At 43.3% G+C, this 12716-nt stretch overlaps 1 protein-coding gene across 1 annotated transcript in view; it reads left to right on the top strand.

Annotated features, from left to right (window-relative positions):
• Positions 1 to 12716, top strand: part of LOC117349253 — a 165200-nt gene that overhangs the window by 131997 nt on the left and 20487 nt on the right. The window contains exons 20-21 of the mRNA XM_033922471.1: positions 6734 to 6884; positions 8477 to 8681. Of these exons, the coding sequence (XP_033778362.1) occupies positions 6734 to 6884; positions 8477 to 8681 (356 nt within the window). The remainder of the gene's footprint in view (positions 1 to 6733; positions 6885 to 8476; positions 8682 to 12716) is intronic.

Here is a 12716-nt window from a genome sequence, read left to right on the forward strand (position 1 = left end):
TCCCTCAATTGGGTGCTACAGCAGCAACATTTCTCTCTCCCCCCTTCCCTGTGCAGCAGCAGCAGCAGCAGCATTTATTCCCACCACTTCCCTTTGCAGTAGCAGCATTTCTCTCCCCCCCCTACCCTGTGCAGCAAAAGCATTTCTGGCCGGTTCCTTGCTGCAGCCGGTTTTCCATTCAAAGCCGTGAACGTCGACACCTTTGTAAACCTTTTTTCTGATATCATGATGTCAAAGGGATCGCGCGAGGAGCCGATGGCTGTGTCTTTGAGCAGAAAAACTGCTGCAGGGGAGCCAGCCAGAAACAAAACACCCGCCGGAGGGAGAACAAGCTGGGCCGCGGACACCCCTGATTCTCTTTTCCAAGCTGAAGAGCCCTAACCTTTTTAGTCTTTCTTCATATGAGAGGAGTTCCATCCCTTTTATCATCTTGGTCGCTCTTCTTTGAATCTTTTCTAATGCCGCTATATCTTTCTTGAGATAAGGAGACCAGATTTGAACACAATACTCCAGGTAAAGTCGCACCATGGAGTGATACAGAGGCATTATAACATTCTTAGTATGAGCCTGATTCACTATAAGCCTAGTATTCAACCACTAGTCAGTGGATAAAATTAGCCAGGCTACTTTGTCCTGCTAACTTTATCTTACTATTCAGACTGAATGATTTTAAGCCAAAATTCCAATCTAAAGTTAATTAGACAAGGTTCTCTTATTAAGTTTAGAACAGCCATATTAAAGCAATCAATGCTGAATATCAGGGCTGAGCAATCAAAGTTTAACCAGCCCTAGGAATGTTAGTAGTGCTTCTTTTTAGCCACTTGTAGCTGGTGAGCAATGTAGGGGAAAAGGAATGGAAAACTCAAGGTTTGTTCAGACAAACTTTTCAAATATACAGTAGACCTCTAAAGATCTTCTCCATTTCTTTCTGTGTGGGCAAAGACATTGATAGATAAAATTATATGTATCCTTTAAGACTGGAAGGTGGCGAATGTTACACTGATCTTCAAGAAAGGTTCGAGGGATGATCTAGGAAACTACAGACCGGCGAGTCTGACCTCGGTACCGGGAAAGATGGTAGAGGCACTGATAAAGGACCACATCATTGAGCACCTTGACGGACACGATCTGATGAGGACCAGCCAGCATGGCTTCAGCAGAGGAAGATCTTGCTTGACGAACTTGTTACACTTTTTCGAGGGAGTAAACAGGTGTATAGACAAGGGTGACCCAGTTGACATTGTAAATTTGGATTTTCAGAAGGCTTTCGACAAGATTCCACATGAACGACTACTTCAAAAAATTGTGAGCCATGGAATTGAGGGTGAAATACTCACGTGGATTAAAAATTGGCTGGCAGATAGGAAACAGAGAGTGGGAGTAAATGAACAATACTCGGACTGGAAAAGCGTCACCAGTGGAGTGCCGAAGGGTTCGGTTCTTGGACCTGTGCTCTTCAACATATTTATAAACAATCTGGAAATTGGTACGACGAGTGAGGTGATTGAATTTGCAGACAATACAAAGTTATTCAGAGTAGTGAAGACGCAGAAGGATTGCAAATATCTGCAACGTGACATAAACACACTCGAGAAATAGGCCCTTGACATGGCAGATGAAGTTTAACTTGAATAATTGTAAGGTGATGCATGTTGGTAACAAAAATCTTATACATGAATACAGGATGTCCAGGGCGGTACTTGGAGAGACCCCCCAGGAAAGAGACTTGGGATTACCGGTCGACAAAACGATGAAGCAGTCTGCGCAATGTGCGGCAGCGGCGAAAAAGGCGAACAGAAGAAAGAAAGACACGGTACTACTCGAAAGGGTCCAGAGAAGATCAACTAAAATGATAAAGGGGCTGGAGGAGTTGCCGTACAGTGAGAGATTAGAGAAACTGGGCCTGAGAGGGGACATGATTGAAACATTCAAGATAATGAAGGTAATAGACTTAGTAGATAAAGAGAGGTTGTTCACCCTCTCCAAGGTAGGGAGAACGAGAGGGCACTCTCTAAAATTAAAAGGGGACAGATTCGTACAAACATAAGGAAGTTCTTCTTCACCCAGAGAGTGGTGGAAAACGAAAACGCTCTTCCGGAGGCTGTTATAGGGGAAAACACCCTCCAGGGATTCAAGACAAAGTTAGACAAGTTTCTGCTGAACCGGAATGTATGCAGGTAGGGCTGGTCTCAGGGCACTAGTCCTTGACCTGGGGTTTGCTGCGGGAGCGGACTGCTGGGCACGATGGACCACTAGTCTGACCCAGCGGCAGTAACTTCTTATGTTCTTACAAAATCCATTGATATGCCTTAACCTAGAACTGCAAGTCCTGTACTAAGAAAGAGTTTATATGTTTGAAAGTACAGCTAAAGTGATAGAGTCCTTTACACATTTAAGTTCAGACTGAGTTGGAAAGGTCCAAAGATAATATTGACTATTGTTCTAAGACAAAAATATTATTCACCATAATAAATCTTGATAAGATTTGAATCATTTTCTTCAGCTTCCTTAATCACATTATACTTTTATTTTTGCATGCTGTGTTGTTTCTTTTCATCATCTGATAAAAATATACTCATGCAGATTTGGTTTGTCTACAGAAGGAGGACAGTTGACACCATCCCCGCAGGAACTCAATTTCCCCATCCCATCTCTGTGAGTTTTGTCACTGTCCCTGTCCCTGCCCCGTTCCTTAAGCTCTGCCTTAACTGCACAAGCCTTGAACGCTTATGATTTTAAAGTGTTTGAGGCATGTGCAAATGAGGACAGAACTTGGAAGAATGGGCAGGGGCATGAAAAGAACTCACCAGGATGGGACAGGAAAATGAGCTCCCGCAGAGATGGAGAAAAATTTGTCTCCGTGTCATTCTCTAATTCAAACCTCTCCCAGTGCCTGCCAAGCTGCTGTGGTGACACTATTTTATGCCTTCAGCCTTGCCTAATTTTTTCATTTAAATACATCATTTGACAGTGCCTTCTAAACACCATACAATGCAAATTAATTTGCAATAAAATAATAAGAAATATATACTAAAAATTGTATTTATTATAAAACTAGAAAATTTTGTTTATCATAAACCTCCAAAAATACCTGCTCAAAAAAGTAACAATTTACAAAAAGAAATTAATCAGCTTGAGCATGAAATCGATATTTTAACAATAAAAGAAAAAAAAAAATGTTCAAAGCAGTTTTGTAACTTGTAAAAAGGTGGTTGCAATAATAGAAAGTATGGCTCAGTGTCATGTGTTGTGCATTGCCTTGTGAAAACCAAAGTTTAATTCCTGAACTGGCCAGGGAAGAGAGTCTTAGCCCATACACAGTGGCAACATCTAGTGACTAGACTTAATGTCCATGATAACTAGATGCTAGGTGGTACTATACTTTATAACAATTATAGGTTTAATGGAATTATATAGATATATTGTATAAAAATTAAAAAAAACTTTCCAAAATCTATAAAAGAAGTGTATAAAACCTACTAGACATATTGGTCATACACATTACATACATATGACATAAGAGTTAAAATTCTGAGTACAAGGTTATAGTGGTCATTTTAGAAGGCTATTCACATTTTAGACATGCATAAACTGGCACTTATAAGTTTATCATCCATAAACATCTACAGTATGTCCCCATTTTACACAAAGCTGGAATATGTACTATATGTTTAAAATCCAAGAGTGTACAAAAAGCCAGGAGGTATGGTCTGGGTGGTACAAGGACATGGGGACTAAACATCTATGTCATAAAAGATCAATGTCGAGAGTTACATCTACTACCAAGTATGTTTAGATTTCAGCAAACTGCTCCTATTAGGGAAGGCTGCCCACTTAATACCCCAGTGGACTTTGGCCCAGATTCACTAAAGACAGCGACTCAATCATTGTTAGCCGATTCTCTGGCTGATTTTTAAACAGCAATTGATTCACTATCTAGTTTGCATGCAAATGATTTGCACGGAGGTACAAATCATTTGCATGCAAACTCTCTGACTCAATTGCTCAGTGAGTGATTGATTCGAGGCAGAGCCCTGACAGTACTGACAGGAAAGCAGCCTCCTGTCACTGCTGTCAGGGCTTGTGTCATTTTGTTTTTTTCGTTATTTTTTAATAGCGTGAATTACGCACGCAAAATATCTGCACAATAAACAAATATGAAAAGCACTCCCCAATGACCCATGACAAATCCCCTCCCGGAACCCCAAAAAATACCCCCGCCACAGCCAAACTTAGGCAAAAGGGATGCCCACTTCTTCCTGCCATCATACGTCCCCCAATGCCCGTTGCCGCCGCTGTCTACTTCCTCTGCTGCCAATGAACTATATGGCAGGAGGAATGCCGATTGCCGACTCCCTCCTGCCACCAGATGCCCAACACCAACGAATCTGAAAGTGGGCCAGTTCCAGAGAAACCTTACACAGAAAACCCCCGGTCCCCCACATTGGCTCCTCCCCTTTGTATCCAGGATACAGAGGGAGCTTAAGGGAGTCCCCGATTGGTTCAGATGCCTAAGACCCCGCCCAAGGGGAGGGTCTTGAGGCATCTGAGCCAATCAGTACCTTAGGTTCCTCCCCATGCATCAGATGATGCATGGGGAGGGGCCTAAGGCCCGCATTGCAGACAGTGGTGGCCTGGAGGAGGAGCAGGAGGGACTCATGCTCCCAACTAAAAAAGGGTAACGTAATGGAGGGGGGCCAGGGGTTCTCTGCGTAAAGTTGGCATCTCTCCTGCCATAGGTTTGGTGGGGGAAGGGCCATTGTTTGGGGTTGGGGAAGGAGGGAGGGGGTTTGTTATGGGTCATTGGGGAGGGCTTTTCATTTTTTTATATTGGGCAGATATTTTACGTGTGTAATACACACAAAATATCAGTGTCATTTTTTTTAAAAAAATGAAAAAAAACCCAGGAAGACCTGTCAGTAACAGTTACTGACATGTCTATAGCAGTCAGGTTTGACAATAGTAAAACCCGATGCAAAATAACCAAGCAATTGTTAGCGAATCAATCACTTGGCTATTTTGCATGGGGTTTTGCTCATTTGCATGGGTGGATCGGATCGGATTGGAGATTGATAGGACATCAGTTTAGTGAATCGGGTCATGGTTGGGGAACAATCGCAAAACCAGTAAAAAAAAAAAAAATGAAATTTTCAAAGGTTATTTTTTTTCTAAAATAATTGTTTATCTCACAATCTCACACACACTGTGTGCATAAATGTCTTTTCTTCTGTATTTTAGAATGGTGTCTATGTCAGCAGATTCTGTTTTAAAGTACTAGTGAAACTTGAGATGTCCTAACCTAGATGTCTCAATTACTACTCCTATATCCTGTCTGAAATGAATCAGGACTATATATAAGTGGATTCTCTATAGGCACTTTTGAAGCCCTCTGGGAAAAGCTGGGTCTTTTACTCACTTTGTTTCGATGATTCAAGATAGTCCTTCAGTGCACATTTGTACGAGGTTTGTACTAACTTTATACAAAACTAGTACATAGACTAAAGTGTGCGGGACAACCATGTGCCGACAAAGCCGCTCGGACAAATGCGCACAGGACGTCAGCACGCCGGATTTAAAGTTAAGTTTAATGCATTCTGAGGGTTTTTGGGGGGAGGAACCCCCACTTTACTTAGAAGTGTTGCCGCTGCCATTGGGGAGGTGTGGTGGGGGAAACCCCCTCCCCACCCCCCATTACAGGGGAAAGTGTAATTTTTCCCTCTTTTATAGGGAAAAATTACTGTTTCCTTGCTAAGTGGGGGGTTCCCCCCACTCCCCCTAATGGCAGCGTCAACAATTCTAAGTAAAATGGGGTGTTCGCCCCCCCCCCATACTCCCCATCGGAGTGCTTTAAACTTAACTTTTAATCCGGCACACTGACATCCTGCACGCATTTGTCCAAGCAGCTTTGTCGGCGCATAGTTGTCCTGTGCGCTTTTAACTCATCACCTACAAAACTCCATAGCCTATCAGCATAATATAAAAATGTGCAACCCCATTTTAGACAGGTCATAGAAGTAGGAACTGAGATGTGCAGGTTAGTGGGAATCAAGTTTTATACGTATTTTAGAACAGAATCTGCCAACATAGAACCTTTTCTAAAATTCAAGAGGAATGGATATTTATGCACCGGTGTGTGCAGCATATTCATTCATTATAGAAAAAATTGACAGGTTCAAAGCCAGCCCATAACCAGCTACATTGTGCAATGGCCGCATAATCGGCTATAACTAGTTATCTTTACAACCATGGAAATATAACTGGTTATTATCTCAGTGCTGTCACAGTGGTTGTTTTATTTTGCCAGTTTGGCATTAGTGGCAGGGGGAGGCTAAAACAAATGAAGGATCAAGGGGGCAACCCCCCTAATCCCTCCAGTGGAGTGCTGTTTTATAGCAAATGTTTTCCAAATCCTAAACGTGCTTGGTATCAGGTGTAACTTTGGGCTTGATCTTTTAGGATATAGATGTTTAATCCCCATTCTGAAATGGGAATAAACATCTATAAACTTGCCATGCGCCTGTTCCACCCAAGACACACACAGACTATGCTCCCTTGCTATTTGCATGCACTTGGGCTTGAAATATGCATATACCGGCCTTGCAAAATGGGGACATAAATGTGTAAGTGCTGGTTTTTCCATGTCTCATACATGACTAGGATTTGTAAAATGAGGGCTAAAATGTAGTAATTGTAATAAAAGATTTGAATTTGTATAAATATATTTGTCTTTTAGAGTTTTAGATCAGGAGTTACCATTTCCATATGCATTCTGGATCCCACACAATGAATCTACTTTTTTACCATATTCTACCCCAGTCAACCACCCATTTGATCTTTACATTGATGCGCTTCATTACATTCCTGATAATGCAACAATAACAAAGGTGAGCACTGCAGCACTAGGGTCATTCCATGCTTTACAGATCATTTCTGCTTATGGGATGGGCTCTGATTGGTTCATGCAGTCTATTAAGTCATGGTGGAGATCAAGCTATTTATTTAAAAATCTTTAAATCCTATAGATACAACCATGTTCTCAATAGCTAGTGCATCTCAAATAGTGTTGTATCTTTATATTTTCTTTGCTCACTTATTTTAAGGTGCCCTAGTGGATAAACATGGGATAAACTGTGTAACTAAATAAATGTTTATGCTTAAATATTTGTTGAAAATGTGCTTATATGGCTGCTCCTATTCTGTTAAAGGGCTAGATTCACTAAGCAAACCGATCGTGTACTGCTCGGTTTGCAACCTCTTTGCGACCCGATTCACTAATCTCTGTCCCGATCATCCTCCAATCCACGCATGCAAATGAGGGGGAATGGTATTCAAATGTAGCAGGCAGCGATTCACTAACCAAAAACTGCAACACTGGGCTGGCTGGTCTGCAAACAAGCGACTACTGGGGACCAGACGTTCACTGCTTTCCGACTGCATCTCCTGCTCTCTGCCCTAACTTTCCTGCTGTCTGCCCCGACTTTCCAGCTCTCTTCTTCTGCTCTCTCTGCCCCATGCACCGCCCTGCTTCTGCTCTGACTCTCCTGCTCTCTCTGCCCCGACTTTCCAGCTCTCTGCCCCCGACTCTCCTGCTCTCTCTGCCCCTAGCGCTGCCCTGCTTCTGTCGCGACTCTCCTGCTTTCTGCCCCGAGCGCTGCCCTGCTTCTGCTGCGACTTTCCTGCACTCTCTGCCCCCAATTCTCCTGCTCTCTCTTCCCCAAGCACTGCCCTGCTTCTGCCCCGGCCTTCCCCTGCAGTGCGAGCTTGTGGTTTTAACTCACAGGTTTAAAGCAGGTTAAAACCACAGGCTCGCTGGACTTGCAAAAATTAAAAAAGTGGTCTGTACATGCGTTGGGATCACTATAGAGCGATCCTGGCACTCGGTTGGGGGACGTGATTCCGATCACCCTCATTTGCATGAGGGCAATTTATGAATCAGCCCCCCCAGACACGGATCCGATCCCGCACGGATCCGATCTGTGCCCTTAGTGAATCTGGGCCAAAGTTAGCAATTACCAGTCCTGTAACACTTTGCAAAAGGAACAGCAGGATTAGTGTCATGAAGTCAGAACTGCAAATAAAGAACTGCAATGTAATCACAGTAATACCAGTTTCCAGCATGCCAAGAAATGCAGAAAACATACTACTCAAATATAAGAAATGAATGCAATGAATCCCCCAGCAGCACTGGTCTGGGAGAGCCTGAACATATCAGACCTCAGAAACCAATCAAGACTAAGCCTGGCCAATACCTGGAGTGGAGACTACTGCGGAAGATCAGTAACTATGGCTGCAGAAGGCAAAGGCAATGCAAAACCTTTAGAATACTCTACAGTACCAAGAACAAGTCACAAGGACCATTATGGCGTTGTGATTGTCTAGCACTCAAAACCCAGACAGAATTGGGTAGAAAGAGAACAGGAAACCCAAAAACACTGAATAAAATATCTAAAGTTAATATTAAATCATTTTTTTATAGGTGACTGGCCAACTAATAAATTCTGGACTTGATAACCTGCCAGACATTATAGCTTTTCCAGTACTTAATAGTTCATTCCGAAACCCAACATTCCAGTACTGTGTGGCAATAAATGTGGATAATCCAAAGGCTATGAATAGCAACACATTTCTTTTGCTACAAGTTTCTACAGTGGACTATGATTCTGCAGAAGTTGTTACATTAGGTATGCAAGTCAGAATTTTTATAAGTCTCTGTTCTCCCCCTTCCACTCTACTTTTCTCTTCCTTTCTTATGATAAAAACACTTACCAGAATTATCTGTGAAATTTTCCAGGGCTCAAAAATTGGACTGGTTCTTTTCAATATCTTTAAGGAGAGTTTTCAATGTCATAACATTTAGGGATACCAGAAGTCTTTTTAGAGGACTATACTGTACAAGTGCCCAGACAGTTTTTTTTTTTTTAAATGGGAGAGTCTGTCCAGGTTTAGCCGGCTCTCCTGACTTGCCCACCTACCTCCTCACTGGCCACTACAATGAATCGTCGTGCAACAGGTGTCAGCAGTAATGAGATGAGCCTGCTGCCGTTTGCCTGCCCCAGAAGCCACTTCTCTGCAGCGACTTCCTGTTTCTTCGTAGGATGAACTTGCAGAGAAGCATCTTCTGGACAGGCCACAACAGCAGGCTCACCTCATTGCACTGCTGACGGGTGCCTGAAGATTCAAATCAGTGGCCAGGGAGGAGGTACATAGGTGGGGGAATTGGGAGGTGGAGAGAGAGGTCATCTGAATCCCACTAGGGGGGTGGAAGGAGAGATAGATGCACACAGACAGAAGCACCTGCAGAGGGGGGTTGAAGGAGAGAGAGAGAAGCACCTTGGCTAGGGGGTAGTGAAAGATGCTATCATGGGGAGCTTTTGGGGAATAGAGGATGAAGAGAGTGAAGAGGAAGAGAGAGGCTGGGATGGGGAGGAGAATGAGAAAGACGGTGGATCTAGGAAGGGGGAGAGAGTTGCAGTTCCATGGGAAGGGGGCAGGGGAGAAAATAGAGATATTAATCCTGGTGTGGGGGTACAGGGGAAAGGGTAAAAAAGGAAGAGAAGTTGAACGGGGGTGGTTTGTTTGTTTTTTTTAATTTGAATTTCTTTATTCAGTTTTGCATATTACAACAAGTGTATCAGAAAAATTCATATGATCTTATAAATACACACTTGATTTTCCTTCATGTAACACTTTAAGTACAACATATCATTCTTATATTCATATTTTATAATAATTTAAATATTATGTAATAGATTTAATATGTATAACAATTATAAATAAAATAGAAAAACCCCCAATCCCTCCCTACCTGTTTCAGAAAATCTAACCTAATACATCAAAAATATTAATTAATTCATGAGATAAATAAAATAATACCCATCCACATTCCCGCTTAACAAATATCTTATTATGGGAAAATGTTATCAATCATTACAAAAATCTGCTAATGGTCTCCAGATCTTCTGAAATTTACCAAAATAACCTTTCTGTGTTACTATTGTGCGCTCCATTTTATATGTATGGCATACCGAATTCCACCAAAAGTTATAACTTAATCTGTCATAATTTTTCCAATTGTCAGTCAATATGAATAAAAGTTTGTTATTATGTGACGAAATTTGACTCTTTGCTCTCATTGTTGTACCGAATAAAATAGTATCATAAGTCAAGGCTACTGGATTGTCCATCATCCTATTTATTTGAGGCCAGATTGATTTCCAAAATAATAATATGAATGGACAATAGAATAAAAGATGATCTAATGTCCCAGCCTCAAGATGACAGTGCCAACATCTATTAGACTTAGAGCTATCTAATTTTTGTAAACGAACAGGGGTCCAAAAAGCTCTATGCAAAAGAAAAAACCATGTTTGTCTCATAGATGCTGAAACTGTACATCTTAACCTCCAAGGCCAAAGTCGTGGCCATTGAGATGCATTAATTTGATGCTTAATCTCAATGCTCCAAATGTCTCTAAGACCATGTTTTGGCTTTTTATTTACAGATCCAGATATTAATTTGTACCATATTGCGGCCTGGTGACCAGTAGAAACCACCTGAAAGCACAAGAATTCTAGGCTATGATAATTATTAAGATTTTTCCATTCAGAGATGGGGGTGGAATATGGGGACAGGGATAGAAGAATGGCCTTGGAGACAAGGGAAAGAAGGAGAGATAGAGTTGGAGCTGAGACTGAGAGGGTAATGAGATGCAGTGGAGGGTAGATGAGGGCTAAAAGGGTACAGAGGATGGAAGGGAGACTCAAGATTAATTTTGTGAACCTTGTAAGCCATGGTCTGGGGAGAAAGCAAAGGAGGAGTTGAAAGTGAGTAGAGCGTTGAGCTTGGTAAAGAGACAGCAAGGGTTGGATCCAAGAGAATCAGTCAAGTGGGCGTAGTAGTCTTGTTTTGCAAACAAAAGGGCGAATTGGAAGGAGGTCAGTAGGAATTTGAAGTGAACAAAGTCAGCATGAGCATGGGATTTCAGCAGTGACATTCCGCAGTTTGTGCACAGAAATGTAAGTAGCGGATCTTAGAGGTCAGCCAAGGCTGGGGTTTGGCATGCCTTACAGGACGTGACATGGGCGGAGCAAGAGTGTCAAGAGCAGAGAAGAGAATAGCATTATAAGAAGAGACTGCTTCATTGACAGATTTATATAGCATAGTGTTTCTCTTACTAAAGTTTCCAATGATCTGTTCTTGGCCAGATCCAAAGGCCTCTACTCTATCCTCATCCATCTCGATCTGTCTGCCACCTTTGATACTGTTGATCACTGCCTACTCCTTGATACGCTGTCCTTATTGGTATTCCAGGGTTCTGCCCTCTCCTGGTTTTCTTCCTATCTCATCGCACCTTTAGTGTATGCAATGGTGGTTCCTCCTCCACAGCCTTCCTGCTATCGATTGGTGTACCTCAAGGCTCTATCCTGGGACCTCTTCTTTTCTTAATCTACACATGGAGGGGCATAATCGAAAGGGATGTCTAAGTCTGTTTACGTCCATCTCGCAAGTCATCCAAAGTTAAAAAGAGCCTAAGACACATTTTCGAAAGATACGTCCAACTTTTTTTTACTTTTGAAAATCATCTAATTATACATCCTGCCGATCTGATCATCCAAGCCACTAAATCGTCCATCTTTATACCACATTTCCGTCCAACTTGGGAGGGGTCTGCAAAGTGATGGACTGCACACCCAGACATGCCACCCAAACAGTGGGCTACCTTACAGGGCATTGCTGTGAACTTCACAAAAAGGGTGCCATGGCTTCTCCTCCCTACAGCTCCTTTATAGGTTATGGTAAGCCCCCCAAACCACCTCCAGAATCCCCTAGACCAGCGGTCTCAAACACGCAGCCCGCGGGCCACATGTGGCTCTCCAAGTTTTATTTGCAGCCCGCGGTCTGGACTGGATCATTCCCTTCCTTTTGGAGCAGCAGCGGGTCTGGCCGGTTCGTTCCGTTCTCTCGCAAGGAGCCGCCACCCGCGGCTTTGAATGGAATGAGCCGGCCAGACACGCTGCTGCTCCAGTGGCGTACCAAGGGGGAGGCGGTCCGCACAGCTGGTCACCCTCCACTGTTCTTCCTAGAGTGCGGCTTGCGGCTCGTCTAGAGCAGGGGTGCCCAACTGCTTCCCTTCCCTTCTCACCGCTGCCATCGGGGAACAGGCCGGCACCATGCTCTTTGATCTTCCTGCTTCTCTCGCCGCCCGACCTCAATTCTGACGTCAAGAGGACGTTCTGGCTAGCCAATCGCTGCCTGGCTGCCCGGAAAGTCCTTTCCGACGTTAGAATTGACGTCGGGCGGCGAGAATTGGTCGGCCTCGTGGAGATCTTGGCCTGTTCCCGATGGTGGCAGCAGCAGCAGCAGCCTATTCCCCGGCGGCGGTGGCATGGGGGAGGGCAGGAAGGAAGAAAGAAAGGGGGGGGCAGGGAGCCAGAAGGAAAAAAGAAAGAAGGGGGGGGACAGGGAGCCAGAAGGAAAAAAGAAAGAAGGGGGGGGACAAGGAGCCAGAAACAAAGCAAAAAATGGGACAAGGAATCAGAGAAAGACAGACATAGAAAAAGAAAGAAAAAGTTGGGGGAGGGAATGAGGTCTGGAGGAGAGGAAGCATACAGGAGGCTGAAAGAAGAGAAGAAATACTGGATGCACAGTCAGAAGAATAAAGTGCAACCAGAGACTGATGAAATTACCAAACAAAGGTAGGAAAATGATTTTATTTT

The sequence above is a fragment of the Geotrypetes seraphini genome, chromosome 15 (assembly GCF_902459505.1).
Source record: "Geotrypetes seraphini chromosome 15, aGeoSer1.1, whole genome shotgun sequence".
NCBI lineage: Eukaryota > Metazoa > Chordata > Amphibia > Gymnophiona > Dermophiidae > Geotrypetes > Geotrypetes seraphini.